General features: G+C 42.2%; 1 protein-coding gene across 1 annotated transcript in view; it reads right to left on the reverse strand.

Annotated features, from left to right (window-relative positions):
• Positions 1-19217, reverse strand: part of cadpsa (Ca2+-dependent activator protein for secretion a) — a gene marked incomplete at both ends in the record, with an annotated part of 161672 nt that overhangs the window by 31364 nt on the left and 111091 nt on the right. Inside the window, 7 exons of the mRNA XM_079509744.1 lie at positions 1081-1215; positions 3126-3267; positions 6409-6565; positions 11492-11598; positions 16383-16451; positions 17987-18110; positions 18983-19046. Coding sequence (XP_079365870.1) covers positions 1081-1215; positions 3126-3267; positions 6409-6565; positions 11492-11598; positions 16383-16451; positions 17987-18110; positions 18983-19046 — 798 coding nt within the window. The remainder of the gene's footprint in view (positions 1-1080; positions 1216-3125; positions 3268-6408; positions 6566-11491; positions 11599-16382; positions 16452-17986; positions 18111-18982; positions 19047-19217) is intronic.

A 19217-nucleotide genomic window follows, 5' to 3' on the forward strand; every position in this document is an offset into this window, starting at 1 on the left:
GAGTAAATATATTGACAATTTTGTCAGCAAATAAAAACTAGGGAGGGACTAGTGGAGAAGAGATCCAGTAGAACTAAAAGACAAGTCACTTTATGTTTGGTTGCATGCTGAAAATAGCAGATTTACAAGATCTGCAATTTTAGCAAGTGTAAAATCAACCATTGCGACTCCATCAGGGCCCGCCCAAATACATTTTAGTCGACTAAATCAATTGTAGATTTGAATAGTCGACAAAAATCTTATGATATTGAATTGACTAAAAACACTAAAACATTCCAGGTGACTAAAATATGACTAAAACTAAATGAATATTATCCAAAAGGCTATGACCAAAATATAAATCGAAATTTGCTGTCAAAAACAACCCCAATTTCAGGTTGGTGCACAGGAAGGAAAGCCCGGATAACACCAAAAGAGTGACAGATCCATAGCACACGGGTCTCCGATAATCTCATATCCCTTCAGTGCCTGCATTGGGCTTTGAGTGAGTTTGGCTCACGAACAAGATCACCTGAACTTGGGAAACGTCGTTCCAAATTAAAAGGGTCTAAAACATTGCCATCGGCATTCTCTCTTTGACGGGGAACTGAATTAATTACAAAAGTGGAATGTGACAGTGGAATTGCAGCTCTCATCGTGTTTTTACCCTGACAAATGGGTAGAGATACCATATTGGCTGCTTAAACACAAGGTCCCAGGCAAGGGAGTTGGAATCCTGAGCTGTCACAACAGGGTGGCAACTCAGGGAAGGTACGGTTTTGACGCCTTTTTACCCTGTTGCTAGTGCAGGCAATGTTTCACTTCACGTTTGGAACGTGGGATGTATAATGTGTCAACAGGGTGAGCACAGGGTGGTGTTTAATTACCATGCCTAAACATAACTCGATTATGACTTTTGCACTCACTTACTCAACTATATGCTTGCTTACACAACTAGAACAAACCTCTCAAAGGAGTACTCGATCTGGTTCCTACTCAGTACAGGCCAGGGTGTTAATTTAGGATCACAGTTGGTACTGTACCATGTTCATGCCAAGGACATGTAGCGCATGTCTCAGGCTCTGCAAGACCAATACACACTCTGAGTCATAAATAGCAGACATCCAGTTGGGCGCAGAGAAGCTGGGCATTTGTGGAAAGTTAACACTTGGCACTGCTAGATTTGGTACTTTGGGCATTTGGAGGTTGACAATTTGCAGATTACTTGATATGCTCCTGTGGAGAGGAAACAGAAAAATGGCAAAAAGAGAGTACTATGACAAAAGTAACACACACGGATTGGAAGAAGCAATGTGGCCAGAGGCCCCGCCGAACTAAAACGAATGGCTCTTTTCGACTATGAAGGGTAACTCAAAACCTTCTGTAACGTTCAAGTTATGGGATTTTTCTTTGTTTGTTTATGACGCGCTGTTAGCTTGTGGGTTCCCAGAACTCAGGGTTACCACTACCTCCTGAGAAGGGCCCAAATTAGGTCCAGAGAAAACTGAGCCGTAGAGTATGGAAACAAATCCAGAACCTACCTAACATACGTTAGATGGCGCGGCACAGTTCACTTGGTTCTTGTAGTCGAAAGGAGCCATCAATTGCAAAATATTAGTTAACAGAATTTGTAACGTCAGCTAAATTAAGATTAATTAAATGAAGTGAATATATCAACTCAGGTGGTGAAAATGTTACATTTGATTGTCCTGACAGATCTTTAACAGCAGGAACATTACTGTGAATGAGCTCTGTCGGCCTATAGCTGAACATTTGGCAAATGATTTGTCTATCACCGTTTTTGCAGGAGAACTAGCTGTATGAAGAAAAATATGGGAGGGAGATATCAGCAAGTACAAACATGCAATTATTGGTTAAACAGGATGTGGTCCCTTCCAGGTGTGCTGATAAATGATGTCCTGTCAGACAATTCTGTGTAATTATTTTAAAAAGTTTAAAAGTTGTTTTTTTCAACACACGTATGTTGTTGCATTAATTAACAACACTGAAGTGAGATTAATTGCTCGGTGTAGTTAGAGAATAAATACATCTCGAATGAATACATGAATCATCATTGTGTAAAGAAATGTGACTTTGCACTTGAGAGGGACTCCAAATGAAGAAGACGTGTGTCAGATAACACAGTGGTCCCCAAACCTTCTCCAAATGAAGAAGACGTGTGTCAGATAACACAGTGGTTCCAAAACCTTCTCCAAATGAAGAAGACGTGTGTCAGATAACACAATGGTTCCCAAACCTTCTCCAAATGAAGAAGACGTGTGTCAGATAACACAATGGTTCCCAAACCTTCTCCAAATGAAGAAGACGTGTGTCAGATAACACAATGGTTCCCAAACCTTCTCCAAATGAAGAAGACGTGTGTCAGATAACACAGTGGTTCCCAAACCTTTCAGGTCGAAACCCAAGAGAGAGATTAGACGTTCGTATCGGGACGCATACTAGTGAAAATTACCGATCTACAAGCGCACAACGCGCACAACAACAGCTCACAAAGCGCTGCGTTGCGAGCTTGTAGAAATGGGATTTTTACTTGAGTCGTGAGTGACCCATCGTGACTCATCTTTTTCTCTCCAGACAAATGGAAGAAAATCCAGGACTTTCTTAAACTGGACAATCTGGTCTCTATAGAGTCATTTAACACTTTGACGCCATACCCCGCGTTCCCCACATTTTAATCAAATATCCAACGCTGCCGACATTGTTTTATTACCTTTGGAGCATACGCTGAAGTATTTGCAGCTTTCAACCACGAAAATCCGGTAAAAAATGGTCCGTCGTCTTGTTATGATCAGACGCAGCGGCCATGACAATGCGAAACGAAACCACAGTGCAGAGCAAGTTGTAGTCCAAACAAACCTCAATTTCCCAGAAGCCCTCGCAGCCCAGATGATGAATTGATTTCCGATTTCGTCATCATAACGCGACTGCCTCGTCATCAGGTCCCGGATAAATGCGCTGTTTGTTTGAGAATTAAACGCATTAAACAAATAGCGGGAATAGCGTATTATGCAGCGTCCTTGCAAAAGAGAGCATGCTCTCAATGGTCTTCCCTGATTAAATAAAGGTAAAAAACAAAACAAAAAACAAAACACTGTTTGGGAAACGGTCAGATAACGTGCACTCACTTGACAGGCTCCCAGGATTCCCTTTCGAAGCCCCTGTGGATGGACTGAGCGATGGAGGACTCCATCAGGTCCACGTAGCGCACCACCAAGGGAGCGTACAGATCCTGGAGGTGCTTATGGAACTTCCCATTGCACAGGTTATCTGAGAGCACAAACAGCGACACAGCAACACAGGACATGATGATCTCAGTGTTGATAAATTAAGTTATAGCGGTCCAATTGTTTGCAATGCATGTTAATGTCTAATAGTAAATATAGTCTGCATTTCTATAGTTCCCTTATCCAAAGTGAGTTACAATGTGTGTTGAATTCGCAGTTTGAACGCACACGTGCACCAATAAACACATACTCACGCACTAGCACTAGCACTCAATGGGAGCATTTAGGGCAGGGGTGGGCAACTGGCGGCCCGGGGGCCACATGCGGCCCCCACCTTCACTTAATGTGGCCCTCAGGTTAATGTCAGGATACTGATATAATATTGGTTTCAGCTGTTTACAATTCCACAACATGCAAACATGACCCGCTTTAATTACTTCAGTCTAAATTAGTAGATTGCTCAACACAAGTATAATTAAAAGGCATTTGAAATTACATAAAAATGTTAATTTTCAGGATTCCAATTCAAAAATAGTAAAAAATAATTCAACATTTCAATTCGAATATAGCAAAAATAGCCGATCTACAAGCTCAAAACGCGTCGCGCTGCGACGCGTTTTGAGCTTGTAGATCGGCTATTTTTGCGACGACAGTAATATATGGCCCTAGGGAGTGAGTGTGGAAATATAGTGGCCCTCTCCATCGTCAAAGTTGCCCACCCCTGCTTTAGGGGTTCAGTGTCAATTGCTCAAGAACACATGCCACTTGCCACTTGTCACATGACCACTTAGCCAGATATTATCCCGCTTGTTACATGGCTACCTAACACACATTAATACATTTACCCAAAACACAACAAAAAAAGTATTCCATAAGTTCGCGATGGCTGCGTCTGCCCCGCTGCAGGGCTGGAGCACTGTCGGAAAACAAGGAAGTGAGTTGATCAAATAGAACCCATTTTCGGGTTGTCTATTTCTCGTTCAAATGTTTTCAAAAACATTTTTGAGAGCAATGTTTAGCTAAATGACATTGTGTGTCACAGTGCGTGTGTGTGTGGTTACATGGCTGTCATGTTGGAAACAGCAGTAAATCAACGGGCCCAGCAGGTGCTCAGAGGGTTTGATTAGGCAGTCTGTTATCAAGAAATAACATGCCGCTGAATTCAGCGATTGACCAATCAGAATCAAGCATTCAACCAAGCCATGTAATAAATATATATCCTGTAAATCTGATAATTAAGGCCATTATCAATCATGGAGTGTTTCTGAATAGCAGTCATGGTCTACTCTGTGTGGCTCCCAACTGGTAAAAAGGCAACACTGACAAGACCACAGGAGTTAAAATGGACGCCAGTGTGTGCTAATGTGATGCCTCACGGCTCCACGCGCCATGTGCGTCTGCTTTTATCCTTTTCTTCCTTTGAGCACTCTCTCTCTCTCTCTCTCTCTCTCTCTCTCTCTCTCTCTCTCTCTCTCTCTCTCTCTCTCTCTCTCTCTCTCTCTCTCTCTCTCTCTCCATCTATCTCTCTCTCCCTCTCTCTCTGGCATAGGAGTCAAGGTCAATGATACACAGTAGGTGCTATGTTTGTTGTGGCCCTTGATTGCCAACATCCCTCAATTAGCCACTTGAGTGGCTGCTGTCCACTTGGATGTGTGTGTCCGGCAGTGTGGACGCAGGGCTCGCCGCGCTACCCGGCAGAGACTGCCGCGGTCCTCATTAGCTCCTCCAATGACGTCCCACTTTGTCGAGCTGTCTAGAGCTAAGGCTATTTACTGCCACATATAACTGCAGCGCCGTGCCGAGACAGAATAGATGACCTTCTGCGAGAACATGCCCTCGTGATATGGGTTTAACCCAGTGGTGGAAAAAGTACTCAATTCGTTTCACTTCAGTAAAAATGCCAATGCTGCAATGTAGAACTGCTCCCGTTACAAGTAAAAGTCTGGAATTAAAAATCTACTTGAGTAAAAGTACAAAAGTATTGGCATCAAAATGTACTTAAAGTACCAAAAGTATAAAGTACTCACTATATGCAGAATGTCCTATTTCATGTTTTGAAATGTATACAAATATTTTGAAAATAGCAGTTCTACAAGCTCACAATGTGTCGCATTGCATTGTCACTATGCAGGCCAGTGAAGCAAAATCGCATCCTATTACATTATGTTAACTATTAAGCATAACAAAAATAAAAAACATTTCCTAAGTTAATATGAATGGTTAAGTGCTAAAAATGCCAAACTCTATTTTATCTACTTTACCATGAGCTGTTGTAGCTATGTCCACTACTATGCACTTAATCTGCGGCCTTTGTCCCTCACATATGGCTGTACCACAGAATCGAACAGTGGCCAATTTGCAATGTGGCTCTAACTAGCAAACATAACAAGCTATTTGGCGTCCGTCGCGTTCAGCCGGTGAATGAGAGGACAGCACTCTGTCTTCTCCTTGACTCCCAGATGACAAGTTAAAAAAGGGAAGCATTCCCTGGGGACAATTAGTGCCCTCCGTCGGTATACGCTGACGCCAGTGAAGTGGATCCCTTTGCAGGCCTGAGCTCTCCTGAGGCAGCCGCGCAGTTCATTAGAGAGATGGCTGGCCGGCGGTAACCACAGCGAAAGCTGCTCCATTGTGTTTCGTGAATCGCCCGTGGCATCTTTTCACACAGACACAGTTGTACAAATGTGCGAAGGCTTTGGGGACGAAGCAAAGAGAAAAAAAGAAGCACTGGACGACACGTTACACACCTGCCGCATATAGTGCATCGTTTTGAGGTTGTACATTTCTATTCTAGATAAATTAGAGCTTAATATGACCGTCTTCTGTCGAAAATTGTGATTTTGGCATCGCAATTTGTAAATGCGCAGTTAATGTTTCTCAAATTATATTATTAACTGGAAACTAAATTATTGGCAAATAAACTAAATTATTGGCAAATAAACTAAATTATTGGCAAATAAACTAAATTATTGGCAAATAAACTAAATTATTGGCAAATAAACTAAATACTAATATATGAATCATTTAAATTGTAAATGAAATTATTATTTACACCAAGTGGCCCTTGTGTATACGTCAGAGAGAGTGTGAGTGTGTGCGTGTGCGTGTGCATTTTGTGCGTGTGCGTGCGTGTGTGTGTGTGTGTGGAAGGTATACACAGATAGATACGTCATTCTTCACTCACAGTCAGTCCTCAGGAAGTCATTGAGGAGCTGGAAGAGGGGGAAGCTGTCCCAGCTGTCGGGTGGCTGAACCTCCAGTGCGGCGTCCATGTCCACCGAGTAGAGGGACAGGAAGGTCTCTGCATGCTCCACCATCAGGTCTGACCACCATGCAAAGGCCTGGAGGAGCAGAGAGAGAGGGAGAGAAAGAGAGACAGATAGAGGGAGGACGAGAGGGAAGACGAGACAGCCAGACAGAAAAATAAAGGAAGAGGAGAGAGAGAGAGAGAGAGAGAGAGAGAGAGAGAGAGAGAGAGAGAGAGGAGAGACAGAGTAGGGGGGTAGAGGTGGAAAAGAGAACAGGCCCAAGAGCGACAGGAGAATAAAAGAGCAGAGTTAGATAAAGAAAGTGTTTGAAGTCACCTGATGAGCACAGGCCTTTCAAAGCACCACACAGTTTGAATCTCAGACGGGTAAATATGGTTTAACCTCAAACAAATTGATACAAAGGGGTTTTCAATGGATTCGGGTAATATTGGATATGCTAAATAACATACTAAAAACATTGAGGTTACCAATATACCTTCTGGAAAGGCGTCCTTTGTACTAGCCTAGCCACCCAGAGAGCTCTGCTCTGGGAGAGCAGCGAGACTCAGCACAGCTGCTTCTTATGTTTTGATTAGGTGTTCCATCATGCTCGTTAGGGTTAGATGGCCGTTTCAACCAATCAGATTGCTTCCTCAAAACGACCTGTTCTATAATGACTTATAAGGCCAACTACTATGTCTCTACAATCAGAATAATGCATTTTAACAGTATACAATTAATGCATTATAAGAGTGATTATAAAGCATTAGAACATGATTATAATGTCTCACAATTATGACGATTAAAACTCATTCACTGCCAGATTAAATACCTATGTTACCACCCAGCGCAAGGCTTTTTTTGTTATTTAGCATGCCCAATACTACCAGAATCCAGTGAAACAACATTTGTATCCATTTCTTCGGGGTCAAGTGATATTTCTTCATATATTGATTGTCTATTCAGTAAAAGGTCAGGAGAATGGAGGAAGGGAGGCAACTCCACTGATCTAAAAGCAAGGCTCTGGTTCTCTTGCTTTGCACAATAGGAACTCAAGCTGTTGCCTCGGAGCTTTCACTGTATGGGCAAACTCCAGCGGGGAACACTTCACAGCTTGGAGAGGAAAAATGCAGTGCTCTGGCACAGAGATTCACATGTCTTTTCACTTGTTGTTTTTTTTCTGTCGGCCCACAGAGGAAGCAGCAGTAGCTACTTGACAACCGTAGCGGGGAGCTACGGTACTTAATGCATTTAGACCTGAGGCCGATTGTAAAAACCACCTATAGTTTCTATGTCAGTGGTGCTCAACCTTTTTCATGTCAAGGACCCCCAGAAATATCTGTATTTGGCTGTGGACCCCCATCTGAAAATATGTAGTTCCAGGTCCAATGGAGTTAAGAGGTTTTGTCCAAAGCACTTTTTTACTACTTTCCATTGGTTCAATATTTTCGAAACAACACACAGACGTAAAGGGTGTTCAATAGCACTGAGTTATGCCAAAAGAAAATCAAAAACTGAGTTATGAGGTTTCCTCCCGACAGCAACGATATATTCAAAGATTTGCGTCACATTTTCAAGATTTTTCAAAAACAGCAGATCTACAAGCTCATAGCGCGGCACTCGGTGCCACGCTATGAGCTTGTAGATCTGCTGTTTTTCAATAGCTAAAGTATACCATAATGCTTAAAACACCAAAAAGGGGTTCCCGTCCTGAATGTATTAAACACACACCCGCGACTCCTTCACTGAGTCAATCATATGAGAGGCTGTGGTGCAGTGGAGTGACTGTCATGCACATCATCCAAAAGAATAAAGAGGGAAACAAAATGAAACATAACTCAGCTTCCCATGCGCCTTATGCTCTCAGCATAACCTCCAGAGATGAAGTGCAGAGGGATCATTGAGTTTGAGTTATTCACATCGCATCCCATCTATGCCACGGTGATGTGAATGCATCCGTTGGAGGGCCGGGGGGGGGGGGGGGGGACAGACATGCACTGAGGTGTGTGTGTGTGTGTGTGTGTCACGGAGCTCTTGTCATTGGTTGGTCAGTGTGTAAAAGTGGGCAGGTAGCATGAGCGCTTAAACCAGCATGTCCATTTGCAACTCAATCCAGATTCAGCACAATGATACTGGGCTGCACTTGCATTCAAGTTCCACTTTTGTTATAGCCTATTTCACTCATGTTTTCAAATTGGGAGTTTGGTGTCTTAACGCCGGGTAGGCTGGGTCGGGTCTACCGACGCACTCACCTAATTTGAGGGCCTCCAGAATGCATTTCTTTGAAGGGGCGGGATTCCTTTCTAGGTGATCATACAACAAGAAGCATGCCAGAGTAATATGTTCTCCATCTTGGCTAATCCAATGGAGAGGAACACGTTTGTTTGGGGAGGTGAATTGGACATTTCATTCCATATCAACTGCTCCGAGTATTACTAGACTAAAGTACATTGTACATTGATCAACAGATGGCTCAGACGCCGGTTTAGGTGGTTTTACATGGATAGTAAGGTTAGGGAATGAATGTGTTAATGGGTTCAGTCAGTATTGACCTTATTCAGCCCCATCCAGTTTGAAACCAAAAAAACGTCTTTGTAAAACCACTCCCCATTTGAACACGTGCAGATCTGTGCAGCAATGTAGCTGAGATTGATGTTCAAAATAGTATTGTTTGATCATTTTAACATGTATTAGTTATTATGACAGCCTCTGATACTGGCTGTTTCACCTAAGTGAGTTTGTTTGATAGATAATAAAATATATTTTACTTGCGTACAGTCAACATAACAACCATAAGACAGGGTAGCTCAATTGTAATTGAGTCTTGCATGACAAAATGGGAAGTGATTTCACAAAAAGAAACGTCACAGTGTCAAGTCCTTCTTTGCATTGGCGAATAAGGTGAATAGGGTTGGGATAGATTAATGGGTCCAATACACACAGTACAGTTGGAGGCCATCGATATTGTCCTTTTCTTTTTGCTGAGGTTTGCGTGATCTGCGCAAAAGGACAGTTAACCCATTTTGGGCGGGAACCCCTTTTGGTGTTTTAAACATTATGTTATAATTTAGCTATTGAAAAATAGCAGACCTACAAGCTCATAGCGCGCCACCGAGTGGCGCGCTACGAGCTTGTAGTTCTGCTATTTTTGAAAAATCGTGAAAATATTTATTTCAGAAAACTGGAGGATTTAGAAGGATTTTTTTACATTTTGAGGTCAGGCCTAAATGGGTCAAATGATAAGGGACAATATCGGTGGCACCCAACTGTACATTGCCCAAGTGCTTGCCATGTTCAGCAAGGGCAACACTGTTGCTAGCTCAAGCTAACAAATGTTGTTACAAGCACTTGACCGGCAGTATATACGATCACACACTGAAAGGAGCATTAAGATTCATGATACAGTCTCATGAGCATTAATCACATGCACAGGTCAGGACTAGAAGGGACTAGAAGGAAAGCAGGACAGTATGACCTGCCAGTATCAGTTAAAACAACCACGTACCTCTTTCCCCTTTTCAAATAATCCCCCGTGAAACAAACAAATAGTTAAAAAGCAGAGGAATTATGTCAAATTTGCTTTGATCATACACTGAACATGAGCATTTGACAGATAATGTGACGAGGACTGTGAAGAGAATGTAATAATGAATACATAAATTGTGACATTTTCTTTCGTCAGTTCATCTTAAATTGATGCAAAGAGAAGATGCCCGATTGCCCCTCACTATAATGGAAGGTATTTTGTCAGAAAGAGAGAGAGTCATGCATGTGTGAGTTAAAGCAGGGAGGAAGTGGGCCACAGCTTTGACTTAGAACAGCACCCTTCATTCTGCTGTGACTTGTCATGCATACACTGGAAGAGCCTGTAGTCGCCATCGGAACGAGCAACCGTGAGGATATGATGCACTCACTGTACAAGGGAATTAAGCCCTTTATGACCTGTAGACTAGAGCACTGACTCAAGATGGTGGGTGGAGAGGGTCCTTTCTTCCTGCTGGGAAGTGAGTGTGCAGGAAACCTCAAAACACCCATTCAGGGGTAGGGGGGGAAAAACCAATTAAGCTAAGTCATTTTATCCTCTTTGGATTCCCCCTATATACTGTTAGATGGCCTGTTCATGATGGCTCTAAAACAGGTGAAATGGCAAGTCCGATTGTGTATCTGTTAAAGTCATACCGTGTAGCTTGTTCAATAACAAAAGTTATTTTTTATATAATTTACTGGCATTTTTTTTTCTATAAAATAAAATAATAATAGGCCTACAATATAAATAATAAATAATTGGGAGTCTCTGCGTACAGGAAATGTATGTATTTATGTATGTCATTAAGTACCATTTCTGAAAACAATGTGCTTTAATAAAAATGACCTCAGCATTAGGAGCCTGCAGCATTCGTTTGGGAGCGGTATACTTCCATGGGTTTGTTTCACATTGCATTCTGGGTGGTTCTAATGGTTCTAATAGGCTACACAACAGAGCTATCAGAGGTTTGGTAACCTAACCAAAGAAGACTATAGTACAATGGATGTTACCCTGTGGGACTTTATATAGCTGGGTCAAGCAACTTACTTTTCAATCAATAAATCATCCCCCCCATACTACAATCCATACAGTATTACTGCTATATATATTTGATTTTATTGATTGATTAATATCATTCTCACAGTGTGTCCTAGAGGTTTCTACTTTGTGACCTATGGACACACGAAGCCTCTGTCCAACACGAGGGCCTGTACCGTCACAGGCCAACATGCACTTATGCGAGATATACGCTAGAATTGAAGTTCGATAGCCTGCTGTACCGACTGATTTCCACTGTTTGGACTTGAAGCCTGTTTAGTAATATGTAATAATGTTTAATAAAGAGGCAAAGATAGGATTCTTCAGAGTTGTTAACCACTTTCAACCTGGCGCTCCTATTTTGGAGTTTATTTTTTTTCAAAAAGTGTGTGCATGATGCGTGCGTGCATGCGTGCGTGCGTGTGTGTGTGTGTGTGTGCGCGTCCGCCACTGACCTCTGCGTGGTGTTCTTCGTTCTGTTGAAGCACCTCTATCACCAGCTCCGACAAGCGAATCGTGTCCTCCAGTTTTTTGGCAGGGGTGACTAACCGCCCTACATTCTCTGTAGTACAAAGTTCAAAGGTCAGTGCAGGCAGCCTTAAAGTCACACCATAGTTTCTTTCTTCACATTTGTTTAATATTGTCTAAAAAAATACCTTTATTCTATATAATGGTTATTGTATGCATGCAATTTAATAAACACTAACGGTCATAGTCATTATGCATAGCATATTCAGGTGCTGGGGTGACAGGAAACTGGCTCGACATGAAAAAGGACCTGGAGAACCCACACGCTATGTTCCATTCTACAACCTTTCATTTCCCAAAGATACGACACTTATTTTTATCTCTGAGTGGAACATAGTGAGTGTGTTGTATAGGCCTCCTTTTTGCATGCAATTAAATAATGCTATAAGACAACTTGATAGCTGATGACACTTGTTGGGTTTTCTGAAGTTTGATTAATACTTAGTTGCACATTGGTGGTGTGCAAGTACGTGTAAAATCAATGGTTAGATTGAAGTATTGAATTTGACACTGTACAAGACTGTACAAGAGTTCAGAAACATGCATATTCACACACCCACCCCATCAAGTCTAAATGAAACTGACTAGATATTGATTTAGAATTAAGGTCCTTAGTTTTGGTCTACACAGTCATAGATATTATAATCAATCTCAACTTAAAACAGTTAAAGCATAATGCAATGTATGAAGTTGTTATATTTAAATTTCTGCACACATTGAATGCACTGGAAATAGCAATTTTAGCAAAATTAGCAAAGATAGAAAGTGTGTAGAAAGTCCCGCCTTGTCACTCTACCATCGCTTCACATTGCAGTAATGACGGCATCCAAAGAACAAATAATGGACGTTCCGTGACAAATTAAAAGAGACAAAAACAAACAGGCAAGTTCCACATTCATCATGCAGTAATGTGATGATTTTGTTGCACAGTTCTGCCTATTATCTATTATCCATCTACCAGCTAGCCACATCCACACCTTAACTGTTGCATTGCAGTTTGACTGGCACAGTCCAAGCGGGTGCCATTTGGGCGGGAACCCCTGTTGGTGTTAGCATTATGTTATGCTTTAGCTATTGAAAAATAGCAGATCTACAAGCTCATAGCGCACCACCGAGTGGCGCGCTACGAGCTTGTAGGTCTGCTATTTTTGAAAAATCGAAGAACGACTGACATAGAAACATAGCTTTTTCAGAAAACCGTCAGGATGTAGAAGACATTTTTAGAATCTGATCTCAGGTCAATTAAACACTACCTTCGGTCGGCGTCAGATGCAACCGCTGCAATCAAGACGGGCTCAATCAAATTTCAATCTGCTGAATGCAGTGTTGTTCAAGTTACTTTTAAAAAGTAATTAGTTATAGTTATAGTCTGAAAAAGTAACTATTTACTTTACTAGTTACTAAAAGTAACTAGTTACTAGTTACTTTACTTTATAAAAAAATAATAATATGATGACGTTATGCCCTGTGGAAGCCACTTTCTCTTTCTCATGTGGAATGTGTTTCACGTTGGGAGCGCACTCAGCGCACCATGTCAGTTTACATGACAGACTCCGCACTGGCAGGAGAAGGAGACGGTTCTTTTGGATTACATTACGTAACAGGGGTAACTACTAACACCCACTGAAAACACAGTAACTATAATGGCGTTACTGAATGGGAAAATGTAGAGTTACGTTACAAGTTACAGCAAAAAGTAGTTTCGTTATGTAAAGTAACTTAATGTTAGGGCGTTAGTTCCAACACTGGCTGAATGTAGGAAGCGAAGTTATATTTTGATTGTACCAATAAGAAATAAGCCACAGCTCCATGAAGTACACCCACTGACAGAGTACTTTATTCACACACTGAGCCGTAAACCACCCAAGTATAATGTGTGTATAGCCTATTATTCATGTACGTTATTCCCAAGGAAATGTCCCACCCCCAATGGCTGTGATTGGCTGGGACGTGCAGAGGGAGCAGGTGACACACGGGGGGAGTGCTTTAAAAGGTCATGCGTTTGTTGTAAAACCGCTTGCACAAATGCAAGATGTTGCGTGGACCAAGCGAGCGCTCCCCAAAAAGATTTCCATGGGAATTGCATACATGAGTACAACGCCATACAGGTACATATACTGTAGTTACTGTATGGTGTGGAATTAATATATCTTTACTGATTTAAAAGAGAGAAATCCTTTGGCTCCTTGTAACATTAACATCAAAGAAAGTTTTTTTTTTAAATTTTATCCCTCGATTTTATAACCCATTTTTTCACCCCTGTGCCAATTATCTAATGTGATCCTGGGCTCTCTACACACCCTCCGCCAACCTAGTCCCCATATATGGGGGACATGGTGAGAGCAACAGACTTGAACTCATGCTTCCTTCATGCCTGAGTGTCCAAGTTGCTCCTTTACACCTGACAGGGGGGAGTTTCCCTGGTTGGACGTAGCGCATGGAAGGAACACGTTATTCCAACCAGTTCCTTTCCCCTCCATCAGGCGCCCCGGCTGGCCAGGGGGAGGCAGTTTGTTTAGAGACCAGGATTACTGCATGTTTTTGTGAGGGTACCTACCCTAGGGGACACGGGGAGAACATGCAAACTCGAACATCAAAGAAAGTTATACTGTATGGTTTGCACCATTCATATTTTACAACATTCCCATTGCTGCTCTTCAAGGTGTTTTTGATTTAATCCAGAAACTTACCAGCCTTATTACACTCATATCTCCACCAGCTGTCTGCAGTTACCAGCCTTATTACACTCATATCTCCACCAGCTGTCTGCAGTAATGAGCTGATAGCAATACGTGCAAAGTGCCGCACGCCCCAAATCGGCGATGTACAAGCACATAATGTGAGCTTGTAGATCCGCTATTTCCCACACGTCACAATACTAATTTAAAGTAGGTTTCAGGAGGTTGTCACAGAAGTATATATATATACTGTATACGGTATATATATACGCACGCACGCACGCATGCACGCACTCACGCACACACACACACACAAACACACACACACACAGATTAAGTCTGGCCCCTCTCAATTGTGGGAGGACTTCACGGCTGAAATGGTGACGGCCAGGAACCAGGCTATATATCCACACAGTGATATTAGTATCGCTATGCGAGGCTAGGGGAAAACAATGGTGGTGGGAAGCGTAACGCTCTCACAATGTTCCTGAACTTCCAGTAAACATTTCCATTCATGTTTCTGTGACTTCCGTCAGGAAATGCATCAGGAAGGTTGCGAGAGGTTATGCTAGGCTAGTAGGGTTTTAGCTAAGTTCAGGAAGGTTGCGAGAGGTTATGCTAGGCTAGTAGGGTTTTAGCTAAGTTCAGGAAGGTTGCGGGAGGTTATGCTAGGCTAGTAGGGTTTTAGCTAAGTTCAGGAAGGTTGCGAGAGGTTATGCTAGGGTAGTAGGGTTTTAGCTAAGTTCTGGAAGGTTGCGAGAGGTTATGCTAGGCTAGTAGGGTTTTAGCTAAGTTCAGGAAGGTTGCGAGAGGTTATGCTAGGGTAGTAGGGTTTTAGCTAAGTTCTGGAAGGTTGCGAGAGGTTATGCTAGGCTAGTAGGGTTTTAGCTAAGTTCAGGAAGGTTGCGAGAGGTTATGCTAGGGTAGTAGGGTTTTAGCTAAGTTCAGGAAGGTTGCGAGAGGTTATGCTAGGCTAGTAGGGTTTTAGCTAAGTTCAGGAAGGTTGCGAGAGGTTATGCTAGGGTAGTAGGGTTTTAGCTAAGTTCAGGGATGTTCTGATCGAGGATGAGTTACATAAATCCAAGAGACTATGTGAACCGCACCATCACCTGTATCCTTCAGTTTTTTCGGATCTTTTTCCGCTGAGTGAGTGAGAGAGAGAGAGAGAGAGAGAGAGAGAGAGAGAGAGAGAGAGAGAGAGAGGACAGCAAAAATGGAAAGGTTTCAAGAAGGAGGTAGGAGAAGATAAAAGAAGATAAATAAATCCAACAGCGTGTAGGAGGGAAGAGAAGAGACCAGAAATGAAGGTAGCTGAGGCAGACCCTTTAAAGGCCTGTCACTCAGCTGTTATACAGAAATGTTTGGTCAAAGTTCTCCAAGTTTGTAATGCAACGTTTCTTCTTTATTATTCAAAAGCTGATGAAAATCATTTCAACAAGCTAATCTTCTGAAGTTCCCGTACAGCACACAGAGACATACGAAATATACACTCTATTTGCAAATGTCATCTCAGCAAAACCATACTAGTCCTACAGTACTTTTTTCTGTTCATGCTAAACATCCGCAGAAGACAATGCAATGTCTTTTGGAGCCAGGGTGTGGATATCTTTGTACTGCTGCCTGAGGTGCTTCTCTACCATGTACCATGATCTCAGACAGTGAACGAACGGGTTTACACAGAAGCAAAGTAAAAATGCATTCAAATCACAGACACACAGAGAGAGGCAATGCCCATACAGCAAAACGTATATATTATACATGGGTACGTTTCTTTCTTTTTTCTTTTTTTTTTACTTTGAAACATATGAAATATTATATATTTGTTTTCTGTAAGGGCAGGCCACAGGACATAAAAGAAAATGACAGATAGAAGGACACGGTATTGGATACTTTTCCCCCATAGATCAAACCAAAAGGTTTACCAGGAAGTCTTTACGCAGACAGAAGCAACAGATTCAAATAGACCAAAGGACTCCAAGGACGAGGAAAAGACACAAAAGACAAAGAGACATGGGTGAGAGTAAGCAACAGGAAAATATGAGGTAGCTTCTAGTGCAAATCGTGCAGAATTAGGCTCCAAGGAAAAAAAGGGTAATTGGAGTAAGAGGGCGGGATGGCGTGGGGTGAGGAAGGTACTCACGAATGGTTAAATCCATGACTTGAGACGCCAAGCAGAAGACAGGGTGCTCATACATCTCTCTCTTTTTCCCTACAGAGAGAGAGGGAGGATACCGGGGCATGCAAGAGGCCGGGGTCAGAGAGGACGAGCACACAGACTGTACCGTTGTGAGGCCTGCGACCAGTAAAATCCCGTTCATTTAACTCTTGACGGCGTACAAATGCAACCGAACACACCTCGCAGTTAGGTCTGTTTGGTTCCATCCGTAACGCTCGGGATTTTACTGTGTGGCGGAGAGAGAGGGAAGAGAGAATGGATGGTCCCTCCATTTGTATGAGAGATGGGAAAAGTCTGAAACCTCTTACCGGTAGTTAAACCCACGGTTGGGGAAACAAACTAATTTGGAAAATTAGTTTGGAAAATAATTTGGGGAGGATTTACAATCCCAACTGAGACACTAAGGTTAGTTTTCCTTGGTGTCTCCAGTGTGGTGATGGTATTTCTTTACAGACATCGGTTAGAATTGACTGCTTTAAACTGGAAGTGTAGTTATTATTTACACACACATTTAATTAATTGTAATTAATTGCCTTTAAATGCCGCGTACAATGCTATACAATCTTTGAGGCGCACATTTTATATGCCCCATTTGTGTCGTGTTTGTGTTTAGAGATGCAATGTCTCCCAGTAATATACAATGTCTATGATGCCTACTAAAGAAAACCCATGCAACAGATAGAAACGCTGAATTGCCATAAGGGGCAATCCCATCATTCCTTATGTATTGGCCAACCCTGTTTCCAAACGGTAACTGAGAATGCCAGTAAAGCCAATAGACAAGGAATACAGAGGGGAGGCAGTGAGAGGAAGATGAAGATTAATCTGAGAACAAGGGAACAGAGAGGGGGAGAGGAAAGCAGAGATAGGAGAGGAGAAGGAAAGGGTCACCCCAACTACTAGGCAGGCCATAGTTGAAGACAGAGAAACAGACCAGGACTCGGCTGGAAGAAGCTGAGGCATATGGTGGACGAGATCAGCGTAAAAAGGTTTGTGGGGAATTGAATGCATTTTTACTTACTGTAAACATTGCTAAGTTAACAGGTTGTTGGACGTACATCAAACACTGCAATCGTCATTTTGAGACAAGAGATATCAGTGTATCAGTGCAAAGAAAATGCATAAGAAATCTGATAACAAGCCTCAAAAAGCAGCTGTGGAGAAAACAGTAGGGTTAGAGAGAGCTGGTAAACAGAGCACCACTCCAAACCAACTCAAACAGTAGGGTTAGAGAGAGATGGTAAACAGAGCACCACTCCAAACCAACTCAGAATGTTAGGAGAATCCACCGAAATGTAAGAGCAACGAAATGTATCTAATTTGTTTTTGTATAACAAAATAAATCTTCTGAGGGCAACATTTCCCCCTGCCTTCCTGAAACAAATAGCAATCGATACATCATACTTCATTTCATAATTACTAGTCCACTGTATCTTCTTCTTCTTCTTCTTCTTTGCCGAAACAAAGAATTATGAATCATGTGATCATTATACTTTGTCACACACTTGTTGTGTTATCCACAACAGAATAACCCTAGTGTCCACCACGTTTTAGACAAGATGACCTACCTTCTAGGTTGGCGTATTCGGACAGACGCTGGTAGTTCACCACGGCAGCCTGCTCCAGGCATCTACGGATCATCGCTTTCACTTCTTCCTGGGGAATGTGGGTCGCTATGTCCTTCATCAGAACCTTCAAACACAAAATGACAGGAATGAGGCCTTCCATTTTCTCTGTGAACATGCTTGCCTTCCATTTTCTCTGTGAACATACTTTACAGCAGTGGTGATCAGGGTGTGTGTGTCTCTTAATATGTCTCTTAATTCCTTCACCCGGAAAATACATTTTGTGGCCGCGATCGCCGGTTCATTGGTTATGGCCCATTGAATAAAGCTTGTTTTGACCAAAAACGCGATCTGGAAAATAATAATAATCCGAGATAAATGTATTTTTCTGGATCCGATAACGTGGAGGCTGGCAGACGGCAGGCGACATTTTCACTTCTGGTTCATTTCCGGTTGTATCCATTGCTAGGCAACATAGAACCATTCAGACGTTGGCGAAGAGCGCAATCTATCATAAACAATTGAAAAGTCCACATGACAGAGATCTCTGTCATATGCGGTAAAGCGCTGGATTAGACTTGACAGAGATCTCCGTCAATGGCAGGGAATGTTAAGGGTATATGTGCTAAATGCCTAAATTCTAAATTCTAAATCAATCGATCGTGTTCTGGCTAGGGTCAGTGGAACTACACTTTTAAGTTCCTATACATCGGTATTTGTCCAGGTTAAAAAAAGAAGAAAAAAAACATTAATATCATTATCATTAAAACTCTTCGTGTTTTGCCAAATATCCTCCTGCAATATCCCCCCCCAGCCCAATCACTGCTTTACAGCAACTCTGGTGATTCATACATTTTATTTTGACAAACAGACAAGACAGACAGACAGACAGACAGACAGACAGACAGACAGACAGACAGACAGACAGACAGACAGACAGACAGACAGACAGACAGACAGACAGACAGACAGACAGACAGACAGACAGACAGACCATACCCTTTCGAGGAGGGACAGAGTTGCTTTCAGAGCTCCTTCAGGCCGACCAAACGGAAAACAGTATCTGTGAAGACAAGTAATGGCAACCATGACACCATGCATTTTAAATACACTTTGTAATTCTTGAGGTCACACCATCATGGTCCTAAATCACAGCACTTTCTTTAATCATTTCACAAAAATGATGACATCATCATCATCAGTCTCAAGACTCAAAAGAGACATTTTATGTCTC

The sequence above is a fragment of the Electrona antarctica genome, assembly GCF_951216825.1.
Source record: "Electrona antarctica genome assembly, chromosome: 9".
NCBI classification, from domain to species: Eukaryota; Metazoa; Chordata; class Actinopteri; order Myctophiformes; family Myctophidae; genus Electrona; species Electrona antarctica.